Source organism: Apostichopus japonicus, chromosome 17 (assembly GCF_037975245.1).
Source record: "Apostichopus japonicus isolate 1M-3 chromosome 17, ASM3797524v1, whole genome shotgun sequence".
Taxonomy (NCBI): Eukaryota; Metazoa; Echinodermata; class Holothuroidea; order Aspidochirotida; family Stichopodidae; genus Apostichopus; species Apostichopus japonicus.
In genome coordinates, this window is record NC_092577.1 from 4,015,742 (window position 1) to 4,036,012 (window position 20,271).

Here is a 20,271-nt window from a genome sequence, read left to right on the forward strand (position 1 = left end):
CCCAGATAATTAAATGTGTCCCCAATGGTTTAACAAGCCCTGAATAATTTAAATTTAACCTGTTGGGCCTTCCATGTATACAAAAGTTGTAATGTATGTAACCAAGGTCCATTCACACTCATAGATATAAAGGCAACCCAGATCACTGAATAATTTTAAAATGATCTGTTCTTTTTGCACATGGTGATGAATAATAAGTTTTCCAGTTACCTTCAAGTTTGATGGCATTGGATATTTTATTTTTGCTAAAATACTTGTTTTTGGATGAGGCTTAATTTTGTACATGAGCATTTGACCGGGTCAGAAACCGTTGACACCGTGACACTGAGTAGACGTGCTAAATGTCTTCCTTTAAATGTACAGTGTATATACTAACTGCTGATGTCAACACGGGAGGGGGGTCAGGTGTGGGTGCAACATCGATGCCATGTAACCTCATTTCCCCGGGCAGGATATGGACTCCTTAATTTACCTACCGAAATATGTGATACAGACTGCACACAATGAAAAAGGTCATCAAAAGTCAGGTTAGTTCAGCAGGTTGCTGTGTGCACCCTCGATATCTATCAACAGCTGTTTTGCGATTCCGGTCAAAATTATATTTGTAAGCTGATCATCCCAAGGTTATCTAGAAGTACCGAGATGTATGTAAATTATTGACTATTATCGTGTATTTCTTAAGAGTAAGAGCAGTGACAGAACAGCTATGTACGTCCATGGAAGCTGGGTGACAAGATCATCCGTCCATATGTAGTATGGAGTCATAAGGCTACGGTGTTTCATTTATGGGCATAACGTTAGGCCTACGGAACCTAACGACAATAAACGAGAATCGTACCAAGTTTAACTATACAGTGCGATCAGATAGTCCTGTGAAGCCTGTCTAAAGATGAGAAATAACCAGTGAAAAAAGAGGCCCAAGTTCAAACCAAATATGGAATCAACCAAGTTGTCAACCTATCCTTATAAGGGGATGCAACTTGAACTGATCAAAATAGGACCCAGGCCATATGATATATGGTAGCATGTTACTACAGGTGTATTCAGATTACAGTATATTAGGGACATTACATAAATCTGCAGTAATCAGCCTATATAGGATACAAAATAAAGCCTGTATTGACCACATCGCCTCAGTCAGGTGGCCTATTACTTAAGATACAACATTGTAAAAAATAAGTGTTAGGCCTACCTCTATTTTTTTTCTTTTTGCTCATCTCATTCAATTTAAAATAACAGTCAAGCATGTGAGAAAATTACAGAAATGGAGATTGTTAGGCCTACTGTAAGTCCTTTCTTCTGTCAATATTGGCACAAAAATAATTGGTTGTGGCAATTTACCCAATCGTCCCATGAACAAGTATGGGTGGTTGCTTATTCACCTAATCACAGTCATTGATCTGTTAGACTCATCAAGCCATAGAGGAACGTATGTTGTGGTTATGCATCACTCTAAATAGTAAAATCGTTTCAGTTTCAGGCGCATTATTCTATCTGTCATAGCGTTGTTTAAAGGTTGTGAAGACTCGCGCAAAAAGAAACGTCTAATGCCAGTAATCTGACCTAGTTTCGAATGAGGTGTAACAGAAGTGTTAGACACCACCATCGATCCGAGAAAATACACACACAGCTGCTACAGTCGGTAATTAGACACTAGTGTACAGTCAGTACATACAGCTGCGGTCAATACCCACAGCACAGTATACAAACGATACAGCGATGGACATCTCAGGTCCAGCTAAAGATAACAAGGTATCACGTTTCATTACTGCACTGTCTGCATTTTGTAGCGACACGAACAAAATGTCACTTGCAAGCAACACAAAGCTAACTTTGTCAGATGGGCCGCAAGCGGTTTGGGCGAGTCTTCAATGCCTTTATGGTATAAAAGGTTAAAGAATGGACCCAAAGAAATTAACATTATATTTTGTCAAATACACTAGAAAGCACTTTGCAGGTGATATTGCAAGGTCGTTGAAGCCAACTCCAGTGTAGGGGGTTATGGGGTCCTCCCAAAAAATAGAGATCTCCATTTCTTTGGGTCCTACCAAGAAAAAAAGTAACCTGAGACATATGTATACTACAAATTAGTTTTATATTTAGGGCTACATGCAAGGTTGGTCTAATAACTACCTTCATTGTTTGTGAATATTTGCTAGGGTGGGGGGAGGAGGGGGTGGGTGGGTGGGTGAAAAGGGAATCCAGGCCTGATGCCATGTTGGTTAACTCTCGAAGGTCAGCTAAATTATAAGCGATACATCAGGTATATATGTAACCTACAATTGGGTAAATAAGCACCCCTTAACATGATTTTGTAAACAAGTACCAATGCCTTGCTGATTCAACCGATGATCTGATGAATGAGCACCCCTATTTAACTGACAACAGGGTAAATATTAAGCATGATTGTATTGCTTATGTAACTGACAATAGTGTAAGTAAGCACCAGTACGGCACTTATTAAGCAACAGCACCATCCTTATTGAAATCACGAACGGGTTAATAAACTTCTTCTTAATTCTACAGTAATTGAACCTATGATCAGATGAGTCAGCTTTATAGTGCCATCCTTATTGAGCTGATGATGGGTGAAAGGCTCCCATCAAATAATTTTCATGTTTGATAGCTTAGGCCAATATTCTCTTTGTTGAGGGCAATATGAAAAAGGTAAGAACTGTTTATAAGTAACACTTGTTGCCTTCGTAGATTTCCCTTTGTGATTTTACCGTAACCTAAATGTGATCATCTTTATATATTTTGCAGACATCATTTAGTAATGATATGGCAGAGAAACGGAAATCCCTAGATGGACAGAAGAAAATTCTCATGGTGGGATTAGCATGCTTGGATTTAGTTAATGTGGTCGATAGCTATCCCATTGAAGATCAAGACATGAGGTAAACGTAAATAATTTTGGCCCTTATCATTCTCTTTCTCACCATTTGAGGTTGAAACCTAGTCGGCAGAATGTGACTCCTTTATGAAGTATTTTGGGAATACATTTTCTGCATCATGAGTAGCCATTAATTTAATCCTGAATTATCTGGGATATGCTTGTTCAGTTTCATTTTGAAGGTTTAACTTGCTTTCTGATTTAGATGATTGATTTAGTAAGGTGACCAGATGTTCCTCAAAGCCTTTTAATTTCATTTTCTGGTCCAGGGTTACGAGTGTTCCCACGAATGTCCCAAAATTTTAAGTTCTGTCCCAAGAGTAGCGTTAAAAGTTTTTAGAAAGGTCTTGAATAATATCAATTTTACATGTTTGTCCTTGCCTCCATGGAAGCGACATGAGAATTAGCTCTGATAGTTAGCAAGTACAAGCATAAGGGCAACTCAAATCAGATCAATCAATTCTCTTGTAGCCTAGCTATAATTCAAATCTTTTGACACAGAGATAAAGATGAGTGTTTTTGCAGTTATTCTTTTTTTTGAGGGGGGGGGGGCATTGGATTTTTATCTTTAGACAAATTACTTGTTTCTCTATGAGTTGTTCTAAACTGAGCCATATGAGCATCATCGTTGGAAAGATACAATCTCCAAAACTCTGGGAAATCCTCAAAATTCCATCACTCCCATTTATACACCACCTACTGGTAACTAGATCTTGATGTCAATAGCTGGTACATTTAATCCTAATTTTTATGGGACCACCTGGGCCCAAAATAATTCCAGGCCCATCTTTGGTTTTCATTTAGAGTAGAAAGTCAACGATGGTGTAGAGGAGGAAACGCATCCAACTCATCCGTGGTGTTATCTCAGCTGGCAGATTCCGTAGTAGAATGTCTGGTCACTCTCTCCGACAAGGCTACTTCTCAGTAAGTAGAAAATGGAATTGGTTACAGTTTGGGTATCTGGTTGCATTTGTCCTAATATAAACATGTTGTTTCTTTTTTCAGAGACAAGAGGTCAGAATACATTGGTCACTTACAGTATATAAACCTCTGTGTGGAAGTACAGCTTATTATAACAGATATATCTGGACTTTTTTAATGTAGTTCCAACAATGTTTGGAATGTAAACATTGTCAAGAATCAAGATTGAGAATTATTCAACCTATGTGACCTTACAAGGTACATGGAAACTTCATTTAGTTAGCTTTTGGCTGCCTCCTTTGAAATGAATGTTTTCTCACAAAGGGGGAGGTGGGGTGTAGGGAGGGGTGTTGGCAGGGTATAATGGATATAAATGGTCATATCTACATACAAATTGCAAAGATGTACAGCAAATTTTGTACTTACACAGAGACCATATTATTTCTTGAGAGACAAAGTTCATAGCCTCCAAGACTTCTACTAAACAACAAAATGTGAACACTTAACTTTTCCCTTAGGGGCTGGGGAAGGGAGGTGGGGGGATAATGACAACTTGTCTCACTTTTTTCAAATGGGAATATGGTTAAACTTAATCACAGTGTATGGTTTTAATGTCTCAAGGAAACATGGTAGCTATACACAAGTTCAAGAAAGGAAAAATTAAATTTGATGACAACATATTATGGCCATCTGGAGCCCTTGATTGTACTTAAAGAGTATTTCCGCCTTTGCAGTTTTAATGGACTTGCTCAAGCCGTTTGAGAAATAATTTCTGTTCCGTCCATTTTGGTGAGTATTATGTGATTGTAACCTTTTAATATTTCCTATATATTTTTTTTACTAATTTAATTTTAATCTGTCACTAGAATTATTCTTCAAGACCTTGAGAAATATGGTACCTCTCATGAAAACTGTGTGGTCCACCCCGACACAGAAACACCTACATCCGTTGTCATAGTCAACAAAGTCACCGGTACAAGAACTATTCTCCATGGCAACAGGTGATGTATGCACTCTATTAAATATTAGCAATTTTCACTACATTGTTACAATTATGTGAACATCAAAGAGTATTAACAGATTGTCCCAGCATCGTACATGAATACTTGCTTTCAAATTTGGATGTAAGTTAGCCTAGCCTTTTGACTGCTAATTACTCTGGCTGCATTCCTCATAATCTGAGATAACTTAATTAAACAACAATATTATTGTCGTTCTGTTCACTTCAGTTAGTTTGCTATATATTGCTGGTATGCTTGTGAAACTTTGAGCGGTCAATGAAATTTAACAGTGAGGTATAAAACTTTATAATGTCTCAAGTGGACCGTTTCAAAATGTAAAGTAAAGAATATTGATACCCTGTTTTGAGATTTTCTCTGTCAATGCCTGCTTCTCTGATAGCACGTGATTCGTAAAAGTAATTAAGCCAGTCTCTTTAGTAATAATCAATTAAGCCAGCAAACACAATTTCAACAATATTTGTTTTGTTTTGTTTTAATTGCCATTGCTGGTTCTTATTAAACCATGCCAGTATTTCCCAGCCATAAAGTGTGTCACAATTGTTGAAACTTGTGAAACTACATTGCAGTAGAACTTTACAGGAATATTATAATATTATTATATAATATATATATTATATTATTATAATAAACTATGAATAATGAGATTTTGAATGAAAATTCCAAACAGCATGCCACAATCATTGCTTTGTTTGTAAAGTGCTAATGCAGCAAAATAACAGAGATATCGTTCATATTTAACTCCTCCACCTCAAAGATGCTGGTTGGAGTTTAAAATATGTCCATGTGCATGCATATCTTTCTGTTTGTGTGCGTAAGTATGCGTATGTATGTTTGTAGCGCCTTGCTTTAATCATGGTACTGCGGTACCTGATTAAGGGAAACTTGAGTGGACCTCATGCTTGGCATGCGCATGCCCATGATGATATAGACAAGAGCGCACAATGTTTTTGACGGAGGTGAAAGGTCACTTGTGGTATTAAAGGAGTCAACCTGTGAACACCTCTATATACACCGTATTGTCAGATTCCTGACCAGTTAAACTTTATGATTTGTTATTGCTAAAGCTATCAATTTGTCATATGTGCTTTGCATTTCTGATTTTACATGATAGCCAAGCATGTGAGCATTAATAACTTTCTCCTCACTTCCAGATCGTTACCAGAACTGAGATTTGAGGACTTTGACAAGCTCAGTTTATCGAAGTATAAATGGATTCATTTTGAGGTGGGCGTTTTATATCTTCAATATTTCATAAATTTATGGAAGTTTAAGGACTTAAGGTAAAACAATTAATTCGGGTTTGTGATAAACCAGAAGAGCTACAAATTTGCCATTTCAGTATATATAGTTTTAACTTTTTGAACATTTACCGCCACATGGTGATGTATGTATGTTAGTCAGTGTGTGCATACTATATGCGTTGATGTCATTTATTTCAGTTGAAATATACTGCAAAGCCTGTTATCATCCCCATTACAAACAACTCATATATATATATATATATATATATATATATATATATATATATATATCTATATATATATATATATATATATATATATATATATATATATATATATATATATATACATATATATATATATATATATATACATATATATATATATATATATATATGTATATATATATATATATATAGATATATATATATATATATATATATATATATATATACATATATATATATATATATATATATATATATATATATATACATATACATATATATATATATATATATATATATATGTATTATTATTATTATTTTTTTTATATATTACCAATAATGCTTTTTGTCATTTATCATGTGTTTACCCTGTCTTACATTGTTGTTGTTGCTTTATATGGCATACCTAGCAAACTAGTTACACCAACTTGTCGTTTAATTTTCTCTTTTCATTTTCATTTCAATCTTTTACAATCTGGATAAGAATATGTCTGTGAATGACTAGAAGGTGACTTAAGGCAATTTGTAGTCAACAAAATAATGTTTACCTATTTGATTTATTTTATTGCCCTTTAATCTAAAGTTAAACAGTCTTTTATATTGAAATTTGTTTTTAAGCGAGACGAATGTCATATTCTCAGAAAAAAAGAGAAAATGTTTTACTTTAAAATATGTTAAAGCTTGTGGCATGCTCTTTTAATGCTATATTTTTAATTATTTTTTCATTATGGTCATCTTTTATGAGGGTAGTCCTGCTCAGTGCAGAAGCATTGCTTTCCAGAGGAGCCCTCGATACAAAATACATATACAATATAATGCAGTAGAAAAACGGTAAATATCCAAAAGCACAAAAAGGACGGCAAAAAGATAGACAAACAAATATCAGACATCTAAACAAAATATATAAGCTTTCATATTGCGTTTAAAAATATTAACATTTTGGCAGGCATTTCAAATTTGGGGGAAGACTGTTCCATGACTTGCCTCCAGAAAATTTAAAGGACCTTTTGCCATTCCCAGATCTAACAGGAGCAGGTGAAACATTATTAGAGCAGCTAGATCTAGTTCTGTACGAATGGCTATCTCTCAGTAGAATTGTATTATCAGTAAGGTAATCTGGAGCCAGGCTGTGGACACATCTATACATTAGAATACTCCTGAAATATAATGCACGTTGACGGACATACTTCAATAATATGATCAATGGCTTCAGTTACTCAGTGAAGGCCTAAATTAATATTTCAAGAATTGTTTTCATATAGTCTTAGATCAAAATTAAACTTCATCAATTTCTTCTATTTCTTGTTTACTATTGCAGGGTAGAAATGTCACAGAAGTTTTGAAAATGATTGATAAGATAAATCTACATAATGAGAATGTTTCAGAGGATGACAGAATTACAGTGTCGGTAGAGATTGAGAAACCCAGAATAGAGTGTCAACATTTGTTTCCAAAAGGAGATGTTGTAAGTATGTCATTTGTCATGTTTTATGCTTTGTAAACAGCCTTATAGTAACCAAATTAATATAAATATATATATATGTTCTGTTCTGGATTTTCCTACTCATTACAATTAAATAATATATATATATATATATATATTTATATATATATATGTATATATATATATACATACATATATATATATATATATATAAATACATATACATATAAATAAATATATATATATATACATACATATTTATATCAATATGTATAGCATGTTTGTATTTTTACAGGTCAAGTGGAAGTTTTGAGCAGATAAAAAGTTATTTCTTGATATTAACTTCATCGAAATCTCAAATTGCATATTTGTTTTTCAATAGGTCTTTGTCAGTAAAGATTATGCAAGGCATCAAGGTTATGAGACAGCAGGTGAATGCTTAGAAGGAAACTCTGTTCATACAAAGGATCAGTAAGTACCGATTTTCTATTTATTTTAGTTGCCAGGTAAAATAGTTGTGTTAAGGATAAAATGTTTAAGAGCTGAATTGCTCAGTGTGTTCTATCTGTGGTCCCTGATTGTGTCCCAAACGGCAAAATACTAAGTTCAATGTCTTCCTTTGCTGATAATTTTGCTATTTATTTTTAGCTTTGCTTCTATGCTTTGCTTCAATATGGAGTGTTAGCTCAGAGGTTAACGCTGGTGCCTTTCAATCATAACTGGTCCTGAGTTCGAGTCACTCCAAGATTAATGTATGTCGTCCAGTTACAGAGTTGTTGACAATTCATAATCATGGACGTTAAATATGAATCTAAGAGACTGACTTTGGTCAGCTTGCGGCTTAGATAAGCCAATGATGGCTTCTTCACGAGTTCCTGCTTGCAGGAGGATCAAAAATACATACATGTATATGTCAGTTTAGAATATACTGTTTGTGATTTACACTTTCTCAAGTCACGTAATCCCTGTAAATGCCAGGATGTCCCATTTGGTGGAAATCTGATGTTTATGTGCTTCTTACTGAAACAAGTTCTGCTCTCTCCATTAAGTAAATCTTTAACACTATTTCTTTCTGTCTCTGAGTATCTATGTTAGAGACAGTGGCGGAGCATCCTTACAGTCGAGGGGGGGGGGGGGGGCTTTGTACCACTTTTTACTTATTCTCGATTATTGACTTTTTTATTGCTCTCTCGTCTACCTATTGTCACATTTTGGTGGTGTAATTTTCTGACAAAATGCTCTAACGGCTATTTATTCTTCATTTATCTGCAAATTAGCAAGGCCCGGAAAGGGTCATTTCTGGCGATCTAGGGAGTATCTTTACTCGGAAAAAAATCTGTACACTCCGCGCCAACCTGTAGTGGCGCCCCGCTTAGATATTGTCGAAAGCGCCCCATCAGACCATTCTCGCCCCCTGTGACCAATACCCCTAGCTCCGCCACTGGTTAGAGACAGTTTTATTATTGGGGATGAGAATGTGTAACATGCACATCTGGTGGTACGTGTCGTAAATACTGGCGCCACTTCCTGATTTACCTGTCAACTCACTACCATAACACTCTCGCACTCAACCCTAACGAATAGACTTCTAGACACTCTGGGTGGTCGAATGAGAAAGAAGGTGATTAATTGGCTGGCAATGAATGGTTGCTTGGATGTTCAGTGCTTAAAGGTAACCAGTTAATCTGTAGATCCCTGGTATTCAAAATGGTGGTCACGACCCTTTCAAGTATCCCCGAGAACAATCAACGAAAAAAAAGGTAAAAATTGTAGATATTTGTGGGAAAAAAGTGGAATATTCTTGAATGTAAACTCCTTCAAAATATCACCAGTTTGCAAACTAAGTAACCTGATTCATGTAAAAATGTTTCTCAAAGTGGAGGGGAATTCCTCCTCTTCATAGAGCCTTAAATTCCCTAAAATTCCCACTGCAAATGGAGAGTCGCCAAGATGCTGAAGGCGAATTCCACATATCTACAGTGAGTCGGGTTGAAAGCGAGGCTGTTAAGAAAATTTAAATGGTCGGTTAGTGAAGACCAGAATTGGTCTTTCTGTCAGCATCTTTGGGGGAGGGAGTGGGAAAAGGGAGGGTGCTGATGACCTTACAGGGTCCAGTAGCCCCGTCTGTCTACACTCTCCTCCCTCCCCATGATACCTTCATGCCAACTCTTAGTACACTGTTCTCTCCTCTCCATCATCTTTCACTAACACATCCCATCGTACCCCCAGCCCACCCCAATACGGGAAAGGAAAATCCTCAAAAGATTGGAGAGGGCACAGTGGAATGAGGGTGGTAATGTAGTGAAGAGACTGGTAAGCTTCTTACTTGAAAATATTTCTGGTATGTTCTGGGATTCCCCTTTTGCAAGTAACCCACTGCACTTTATGTTGTCTTGACTGTTTCAGTTTTGGAATGATTGAAAATAATTATGCTTGGCTTCTTTACTATTCTCTGTTTATCCCAGATGCCGACTGATTTGTGCTTGGGGTGAAGATGGGGCCTGGGGGAGGGACAAGGACGGAACTCTACACCACAGTCCAGGTTTTCCCCCGGAAAGAATTGTAGAGACCTTAGCCGCGGGCGATACCTTTAATGCCGGCATCGTCTTTTCGTTAGTCAATGGAAATTCCCTTCAAAGTAGCCTCTTATATGCATGCAGGTTGGCCGGCTTTAAATGTGGAATCCAGGGTCTTGATGTCAGGAAATTTGTTCATTCTTGACAATGTTTGAAGGAATTAACTTGCTTATTCAACAAGGGTTCAAAAAGACATTCCAGTGTCAGTTTACAGATGGTTTATGGGGTTTGAAGCTCTCCTTCAATATCCAACAACGAAAAACGACAAAATACTATTAACTGAGGTAGTACCAAAAATGTCCCGCTTCCTGGTGGAGTAACATTGCACGTTGAGTTCTATTGTATTTTTGTTGTTTTTTTCTGCCAAAAATATGTAATATTCTCAAATACATTAATGAATACCTATAAATTTTTCATTGATGTCATTTAATTTTTTTTTTATAAAGTTGAGTTTTTCCTTTTCTTAATCTCATGTTTATTTTTGCTATTTATGAAGACATTATTATGATCACATGAAATGTTTAATGTTTGTAAGAAGTTAAGTGTACATGGTTGTTATTTAATATAAACAGAACCACTTTTCTAACTGTCAACAAAGATGAGTTTTGATCTACTAATTAAAAACACAGTGAATGTACTTTCCATTGCATGACGGAACATTATTATTATCTACTTACAGTAGAAGAAATTCATTATTCTGTGCTGGTAGATGGTCTACCAATGTACTTTATTGGACCTTTTTATGTTAAAAAGGAAAAAAATGAAAAATAAATGTTTTAGCAATGTTTTTATTGTTTCTCTGGAGTTAAAAGAAACTGACAAATAATTTAAATCAGTCAACCTTGCAAAATATCTCAACTATACAGATAATTAAGTTATGATAAGTATGTAATGCAAATGCAGAAAATTTGTTGTGTCTCCGGCATGCGAATATAATCTTATTTTATAATGTAATATTTTCCAACGTTGCATTTTTTTAACAGAATTTCTATGGTCATAATTTTGAATTTTTTGGACTAAAACTACCAAGTTATCAGGGACCCTTTTGTTTTCCAACAGGAGTTGAACTTGGTAGTTCCTAAATTTACACTTATAATCCTTTAATTAACACTTATTATCATTAAAGTCACACTTTATAAAACCTTAAATTTACACTTTATAAACATTAAATTTACACTTTATTAACATTAAATTTACACTTTATAATCCTTAACTTCATACTTTTACGTTTTTCTTTGAACATGATAGTGTGCATGCTGATTACATTTATAAAGTGTGCATTTAAGTGTGTAAATTTAAGGTTTATGAAGTGTGTATTTAAGGTTTATTAAGTGTGCATAAAGCATTTTATATACTTTGAATTAAGCATTTTATATAGTGTGAATTAAAATTTATAAAGTGTGAAATTTACGGTTATGAAATATGAATTTAAGACAAAAAATTAAAGTAGTTTAATTACCCCTTCAGGGCTCCCATAGATTTCAGATTGGAACTAGAATTTTTGAGGATTGTGAGAATGATACCTTTTTGAAAACAACTTGTTCCGAAAATATTTCCGGCCGCTTCATCCAAACGCACAAGGCTATATTTTTTATTATAAAAGTAAAGTGATCAATACAGCCTACCATACACATAGATATAAACATATATATATATATATATATATATATATATATATATATATATATATATATATAACCAACCACAATGTAAGCCTGAGGCATATTGTATTTGTTCTCGTTCAAATGGAAATTATTTTTCATTTGTTCGTGTGTTCGATGTATATATTCGGATATTTTATAGCTTTCAGGCTTCGAAAACTTCTCGCACAAAAAAAAGAAAGAATTTTTTTAGTGGATGTATAATAAGTCGTAAATAAGCTACAGTAAGGCTTCCTGATCCTTGGGTCTCTAAACTAAATATCGGCCATGATTACATCACCAGCAAGGATGTTACCAAATGCATTTATAAGGATATTGAGGTGTTGTTTTTTTCTTCTTCAAATAACAGTATGCCGGGATATTTACCCGTGCATTGTGTACCAGCGAATGACCTTTCATAAGAAACCTAGCATTTCTTTAAACCTATTTTCTGGTCAACTGGTGTAACCAGAAGCGTTTTGTTTTCTGTTACATGTTACGTAAACTCAAATGTTTCATAAGGTGCCCGTACATAATATAAATAAGCTAACTTCAACTTCAATGAAATACACGCCAGATCCTGTCAAGTTTCAATTAAGCTAAAATCATTGAGTGTAGCACGCTGCTGATTTGTATTTATAATTTACAGAACAAGTAGCCTTAAACGTTGCCAAAATTCCCTTACCATTTTAGACGAGAGATATGGTAAGCAGCTGCAGGGTTGTTATTTGCTAATTTTCCAAGTTCAAGCCGTGCATGATATAATTTTATAAATTATTGGAGTAAGTACCCAAGTCCAACCAGACGGTTGCACGTACATTACAGAGCCGTATATTCAGACGGCTCTGGTACATTACAACTTTATATAGAGGTAGGTAGGCCTAATTACAGTAGTCCTAACGTTAAAGTTAGAGTGAGACAAGTGCATTAATATTTAAGTAAGACTAGAGTAAGACTTAACGTGAAATAACTTGTATTTTCGTAATTGATAGGCTAAAGTTTGCAGTCTAATTTCGGCCTAACCTGTACTTTTTAATGCAATCGCAGAAATGGACGTGTCAGTTTTATCAATCAATTAGGCCTATATATGAACGTTAAGTTAATAACTTCAATACAGTATATGAACTAGCTACTGTATGTGCGACTGAAAACTTTACCCTGATGTTTCGACTACAGTACTCAGTAGTACTGTAGCACTACATGAAACCTGAGCCTGCTATTTGAGGCTAGGGCCTCTTTTGTACAAGGTAGGCCCACTATATATTATACTAGGCCTAGTTTAACTGGGGTACCATTATTTTCCGCACACGGCTCTCGTCTGACAAAAAAAGGTGCTTTCCTCAAACCAAATTTGTCAGCGGAAAACTTTTTTGTCAGAGAATTTAGCTCTGATTAGCTAGATTATTATTAGGAAAGCTTCAGTTCGGAAGAGGAATGATCATTAAGTACAAGTGGCAGAGATAATTTATTTTAGTTAAACAATGCCATTGAAATCCCCAAGGTTTGGGATTTTTACAACAAAAGTTTTTGCCTGTCTTGCTAAATTCCACATGTTTCTGAGCCTGGCTAAATTGTACGTCAAGGACATTCAATTCAATCTTGTGCAGATTTCAATGTCATATACAGTAAACAAGTTCTAATATTTGCAATGTACTGTACTGTCTGCTTCTTGTTTAATTAACTTAATTGAAAGACTAAAACTATAAAATGAACATGTCAATCAATACATACTGTACATGTAGTAATGTACAGTTTGTAATTAGTGCTACTGTAGGTGTAAACACAGTCTTGTATCCAGCAGGATTTTTAGCCTGATAAAAAGTACAGTATAGGGAGCACAATTTGTAGGGTGGGTAAAATTCCCAGTCAAAAGAATAGGTCGCCCTCGCTTCCATAATTTTTCCATTTTTTTCCATTTCCTTTTCCATTTCCATTCTTTGATTTTGAGTTTATTGGTTTTTGTAAAATGGTAAATGGTACGGAAATCAATCAGTCCTCAGGTTGTAACATTTGCCTGACCCCCACACACCTTCCCACCCCCTCCTTCCCCCTTTGACATCCTTCATATGTCACTGGTGAGGAAATTGTAATAGTTATCTAGTATAGTCAGTTGGGGTAAAAAAAAACAAGGGGGTAGTTGGGGTAAAAAAAAGCAACCCCTTTTATAGAAGGGGAATATTTAGCCAAAGTTCCAATTTATTTTGGGTGATAGTCCTATATGTCTAGTTTATTATTATATAATTTCTGGAACTCCATGTCACTTCGCTGCCAATAAATGCTTCATCGAATCAAGTGAACGCTAAAATAGCGAAATTTGAAGTTTGTACCACATATCCGAAACTTTCTCCTGCATACCCAGCTTATATGATGTGGAGATTATTCCAGCGGTTACAGCATAGCAGTTAGTGATATTACACTCCCCCATGGTAGAATTCCTTCAACTTCATTCACGCTTCATGGGGGGGCCTTGGTTTTTTTTACCCCCAAAAAATGATGCGAATGGGGTAAAAAAAAACAAGTACTTTCCGGCTCCAATGTACTCCCTATTTTGCCCGAATGGATAAATTTTTCCATAATGTTGATTTTAGAGGTTAGGCAAATAGTTTTCATGTCTGTCATGTGTCAAAAATGTTAAATAATTTTTAACGTTTCTACTATATTACACCACGTTTGTGTAGCATCATATACACACTGTACAGTATGAATATGGCTGAGCATGACATATGACACGAGCCATCCATAATTACGAATTAAGACAATTTCACAATTTTTTTCCTTTATCATGTAAAGGTAGTAGCTCATACTTAGATGTAATTATATGCAAACATGATTTTAAGATACATTTATGAAGAAAATAGCTGTTTTCTAGCATTGTTTTTTTTTACCCCGGCATTGTTTTTTTTTACTCCGAATTAAGCAAATTTTGGGGGGGAAAGAAAACATTTTTTGCAAAAAATGACACTTTCCATTTACAAAAAAGTTATTTTTGTTAGATTCTCTTTAAAAGAATCCCACTCCACACACTTGAACATTGGAACCGAAACAATACCTCTTACTCATCAATTTTTAGAGCAAACTTTAGGTAAATTGTTTTTTATACCCCACTTGACTACGTAGACTGTGCATAAACCTCAATGATGTAATATATATAACTCCTCACTTTCTTAAAGGTATTATAGAACGACATCTCCAATCGAAATTGTTGACACATTTGAGGTGACAAAATAAATCAAACTTCAAATATGAAGAGAGCAGAGGTATCACCAGAGGAAGAACCGAAAAAGAAATGTCCTCGTGTAACGGTGAAAAATCCCTTGGATTCGTTGGAAGAAAAAGCTCGGGAATTTTCTCTAGATATGCATAGTTATGAGTTTGCGAAGAAAATGGACGAGGAAGATTCGTTACGGCATCTCCGAGATGACTTTTGTGTTCCAAAGATGAAAGACATACCGTCCGGTGAGTTCTCCCCCTTTCTGAATCCTCATTTCATACTCTGTTATCCTAACATACTGTAGCATACACAAACTGGAGCCTATACCGTATTTTTTTTTTTCACCCCAGGCTCATCCCCAATGTACACACAAACACTCACAAATGTACAAACTTGAAAGTAAGTAATTACAGTGCAGTGCATACTGACTGAATCTGTGCCCCTCCCCCCCCCCCCCCCCCGCCCGCCTCTGAGATATGGTTGTATGTTAATTGGCTAAACCAAGCCTTCATTCTTCCAGGGAATGGATCTGACATTTCTTCTAAGGGTGTCTCTAAATGTCATCTGATCGTTCTCAAGTTTTTCAGGTTTTTATTTTCCTAATTTATGCTCTCTGAATTATGTTACTTTTTTAAAATTTATTAATAATGTATAATACAGTAGCTCTGTTAATGTTTTCTGTATTCAGGATTTTATCAAGGCAATATGTTTAGGCAATTTGTTTAAAGGCAATATATCCATTTAATCCTCCCTCACTCCAGGGATCTCAGTAGGAGGCCTCTAATCCTCCCTTACACCAGGGATCAAGTAGTTGGCTTCTGTTGATGGTGACTCTTCTAGAGCTTTAATCTTCTCTTAATAATTTAAAAACTAACTAGTGTTGTTGATATTGTCCTTGACATCTCTTCAAATTTGGAGCATGTGTTCAAAACTTTGACTTTGCCCTTCATCTACTATATCGTCACCAGTTTCAGCTAGTTTAAAAATGAACAAAAAAAAAAATTTGCTGAATGATTTGTTAATTTTGGAGTAAAACAAAAGACTGAATTGCTGCTCTCAATTGTCATTATGACATCTTTTATTCTACTGTTGCCAGACGCATTCATCAAATTAAAAATAAATTGTGATCTCCTTGAATATTTAATACAACATGCTAGGAACTGTTTTTTATACTGTAGATTAACAGACCTAGTTTTGTTTATCAAAACGATGCCCTGGGAATATTCCTGTAGTTCATTCCTGTCTGATGAGAGATTGATTTTCTTTCTTTTGGCAGTTGACAAAACTTTGGTGGACAATGACGAGGACTGTGTCTATCTCAGCGGGAATTCCCTCGGCTTGCAACCGAAAAAGACACGTTTCTACATGGACCAAGAGCTCAATAAATGGGGGAAATAGTAAGTTGTTTCCTGTTTTTTTCCTCGCTTACCTATCTCCTCACTTGCCTATCTCCTCACAACCTCAGTACTCTTGTTACATGCCATGTTAACTGGTAACATTTTAAGCACTGTACCCCCTCAGGCTCTGATCACCACCAATTTACTTCACTCCTCTCTTACCTATCCCCCCTCCACATCTGCACTTTCCTATCTACCTAAACTACACTATTGCAACGTTTTAGCACTGCGCCCTCACTCTCTGGCAACCCCCACTTTCCTCTTTCTAACAAATCTACCATTCAGAAGAGAGCTGTGAGATCCTCCTATCTGGATTATTTTTCCAATCTTTTTCCATCGCTTTTTGTCTCGGGTGATTGTTTTTGGATTTTCCTGCATCTGGAACCAAGTTCTGTCACTCTTTGGGAAGTACTGTCCAAGTATCCTTTTACTCTCCCTATGATTTTTAAATTTTGTATCTTGATCACTTTCATTTTCACTGCATTGTTTTGTACGGGTGTCGGTTGCAAGATATCTACGTTTCTGTTGCCAGTTGGCCTCTTAAGCTTCCATTCAGTAGCTGGTGGTGTCTCTAGGTAGTTCTCTGCGTTGAATTCGTCTTTACGTCATTGGCGACCATCCTTTTAACCACTAGTGGTGCTTTCCTTGGTGTTTACCTAGCTCGATCATAGGCCAGGGCTAGGGCCAGTGTTTTACTGTGTTAGGCTCCGGAGCTAGGCCTTATTCCTGTTTTTGTGGCGCAGCCAGTTTAGGAAAAGAATAGACGATGAAGCCTAAGCTCACCGCCGGTTGGGAGTTGTCATCATACCACTTTCGTAGTTGACCTTCAAACTCAGCTGGGTTGGGTCCAACAAGGAAAAGTCAAGCTTATCCCCAAGCCACGGGGTCAAATACCTCAGGGCTCAGCTGGACTTTATCGAGGGGAAGGTCTACCCATATTCAGAGAGGGTCGATGCTCAGCAGTCAGTCAGTCATTAACAGTAAGGGTCTGGTTGCGACTCCTGGGACTTATCACCTGTCTGGTTGACATCGTCCCGTACTGCAGACTTGTCAGGCAACTTACGTAGGACCTTCTACAGAACAACATTCTTCTCTGGGCTTCCCACATCACGGGGCAGGGAAATCAGCTGGGGGACGGGCTCTCCAGTACGCTCCTGGTCCTCTTGGCTGACCATGTTTTGACTTTTCTCCAGTGGCTAGTCGCATCAACTAAATTTGTTACATCTTAGGACGATCACAAACCCAATATGTATTACTGTGACTAATCAAATTTAAGCAAGCTATGCATCTACAACTCAGGTCACACATATTTTATTGAACAATTTGCAGATATTCCATTTTGAGTACATATACCTTTACTATGGTGCCTTCCCATTTGTATTAATGTTATGCACTCAGTACAGTACCTGCGCCTGTGTTTATGGCAGATTTCACAGTTGCAGGGTCCAAAAGGTCCCTCCAGATCCCAAATTTTCAAATGCTTTGTTTCAAAACAAATGACCTACCATTTGTAACTTTGACATCCCAATTATCATTTGTGAAAACGCAGAGATAAAATAACCTACGGTTGTTACGAAATAAAAGTGAAACATGACACAAGTGGAAACTTTGCTATGGAAGATGATGAATGCATGTTAATCATACTTTCTTCTTTTCATGTTTGAGGAGGAACTTTTTATAATTGTTTTGTTTTTAGAGGAGACTATTAGTACTATGGATCTGATATCAACCATCAGATTCATCTGTACAGCTGAAGTTTACCATTTACTGGAGCGTGAAGACTTTTAAGGACTTGGACGGACAAAACTCATAAAATTTAAATGGAAAAATTCTTTTGAATAAGATATAAAAAAGGCAGGTACTTGAGTGTTTCATAGTTTATTAATAACAACTGGAGTATCAAACATTTGAATGCAAATCAAACATTCAATGTTAATTCAACAAAAAAATTAGGTGAAACATCACTATTGCAAACATAACACTTGGACGGACAAAAGTAACATATGCATTGCAAACATAACCTTGGACGGACAGATTCACTATCAGTAAGACAATAGTTTAATCATTTGATATCATTAAATGATTACTTGAATGCTTTTATGGCATAGTAAGGATTCATCCAAATTCCATGTCATGCTATTAGAAACTGTGTTTTGCAGTTGTTACCCCTGGACACAAAAAAATGTCAAATGCACATTGCAAACATAACCATTGACAATGAAGGACAAACTTACAATAAATAAGAAAATTATTTATTCAGCTAATATATGGTAGTCACAGGTATACATGTACATTCAAGGTAAGGTAAGTTAAACTGCTTCAGGAAAGGTTTATGCAGCCACATAATAGCCATGGCCCACTCTCTCCCAGACCCCGAACTTGTCTGAAGAATAGTGTTTACATGGGTCCAAAACTAGGGAACCGGGTACCCGAGAGTTGTTACCGGTCGGGTATCCAGGTACCCGGAAAAATTGTTTACCCTCGTGTATCGCGATTTTCAAGAAAATAATATTTTTTAGTTGTTCCGTCTATAATCCATTAGTAACACCTCGTAAAATACCTAGTCAGTATTCCATGTACGAAATAAACAAATGTATAAAAAATAATTGTGAGAATTCTTTCAACATCATCCACATGGTAGCCTAACACCACACTAAGTCAATGGGGAAAATTCTAGCCTATACTGCAATTGTGACGCAGTTATAAGATATCCGTGGAATACTTTCATTATTGCTGTTATCTTCGACCAAGGGGTTGCCTAACACCACACTAAGTCAATGGGGGTAATCTAGCATAACCATGTTTATTAGCTGAAATTGTGACGCAGTTATAAGGTATCCATGGAATACTTTCGTTGTTGCTGTTAGCTTCGACCACATTGTAGCCTAACACCACACTAAGTCAATGGGAATTTTGCCTAACCATCGGTTTGCAAAAAAAAAAAAAAAAAAAAAAAAAAAAATAATAATAACACTGCGTAGGATTCGGGTAATAAATTAGGAACCGGGTAGTTTCGCGGATACCCCGTGCAAACACTACTAAAGAATAGTGATATGAAGAGGTTTAGTGGGTGGCTGAGCATAAAATACTTTTGCATCAAAATTTGCGATCAATGACTAGAGGTGTAGGGATAAGTACTACAAAATTTCGCGCAACCGGTATACCCACACATTAAAGTTATTGTTTTCCGTCCCGCGTTATGTTCGCATTTTAGGAGCGTTACGTTCGCCTTGTCAAATAATTGTTTTGACCTATCCTTACAGAGTGCTATATGTACACATGGAAGTAACGTTACTTTGTAGCAGACGGTCAAAATAAATCAAATTATTCATACCACCAGTCCAACAAAACTTTTAAGTTTAAAGTTTTAATACTTTTCCTAAGTTAAATTCTGCGAACGTAACGGTATATCGAACGTAACGCAGTTGGACGGAAGTTGTCAAAATGTGATTTTTTCGTTACGTTTTGTACTTACGAAAATGTTTGGCCTAACACAATTGAAGACTGACTTCATACAGACTAAATAATCGTGCGATAACAGAACATTGATGACGATAAGTTCGTTCACCTTCAATGAAGTTTCTTTGGTGATCGAGCGAACGTGACATGGAAGTTTGGACAGACATAACGTTCGACATCAAAGATTGCTTATAACTCACACATTTTTACAATTACTGCCATGTTTTGGACAAGATGATG

The 20,271-nt window shown here is 36.0% G+C and overlaps 2 protein-coding genes across 9 annotated transcripts in view; both read left to right on the forward strand.

The window, feature by feature from the left end:
* The first annotated feature begins 471 nt into the window (after nt 1–471).
* Nucleotides 472–10,763, forward strand: LOC139984136 (ketohexokinase-like). 5 transcript variants are annotated; one of them, XM_071997880.1, is made up of 8 exons: nt 472–604; nt 2,764–2,897; nt 3,698–3,817; nt 4,681–4,815; nt 5,988–6,060; nt 7,623–7,769; nt 8,131–8,219; nt 10,214–10,763. In XM_071997880.1, the coding sequence occupies exons 2-8, from the start codon at nt 2,782–2,784 to the stop codon at nt 10,467–10,469; spliced, it is 936 nt and encodes a 311-aa protein (XP_071853981.1). In that variant the 5' UTR covers nt 472–604; nt 2,764–2,781; the 3' UTR covers nt 10,470–10,763. The 5 variants fall into 5 exon arrangements, with proteins under 5 accessions (XP_071853981.1, XP_071853982.1, XP_071853980.1 ...); XM_071997881.1 differs by having other exon boundaries at nt 486–750; XM_071997879.1 differs by having other exon boundaries at nt 487–644.
* A 1,339-nt stretch (nt 10,764–12,102) lies between these two features.
* Nucleotides 12,103–20,271, forward strand: part of LOC139984130 (kynureninase-like) — a 43,174-nt gene continuing 35,005 nt past the window's right edge. Inside the window, exons 1-3 of one of the 4 annotated variants that reach the window (XM_071997858.1) lie at nt 12,103–12,746; nt 15,135–15,420; nt 16,452–16,572. In XM_071997858.1, the coding sequence (XP_071853959.1) occupies nt 15,207–15,420; nt 16,452–16,572 (335 nt within the window). In that variant the 5' untranslated portion in view covers nt 12,103–12,746; nt 15,135–15,206. Of the gene's footprint in view, nt 12,747–12,815; nt 12,836–15,134; nt 15,421–16,451; nt 16,573–20,271 lie in introns of those variants that run through there. The other 3 variants (XM_071997857.1, XM_071997861.1, XM_071997859.1) reach the window with 3 other exon arrangements.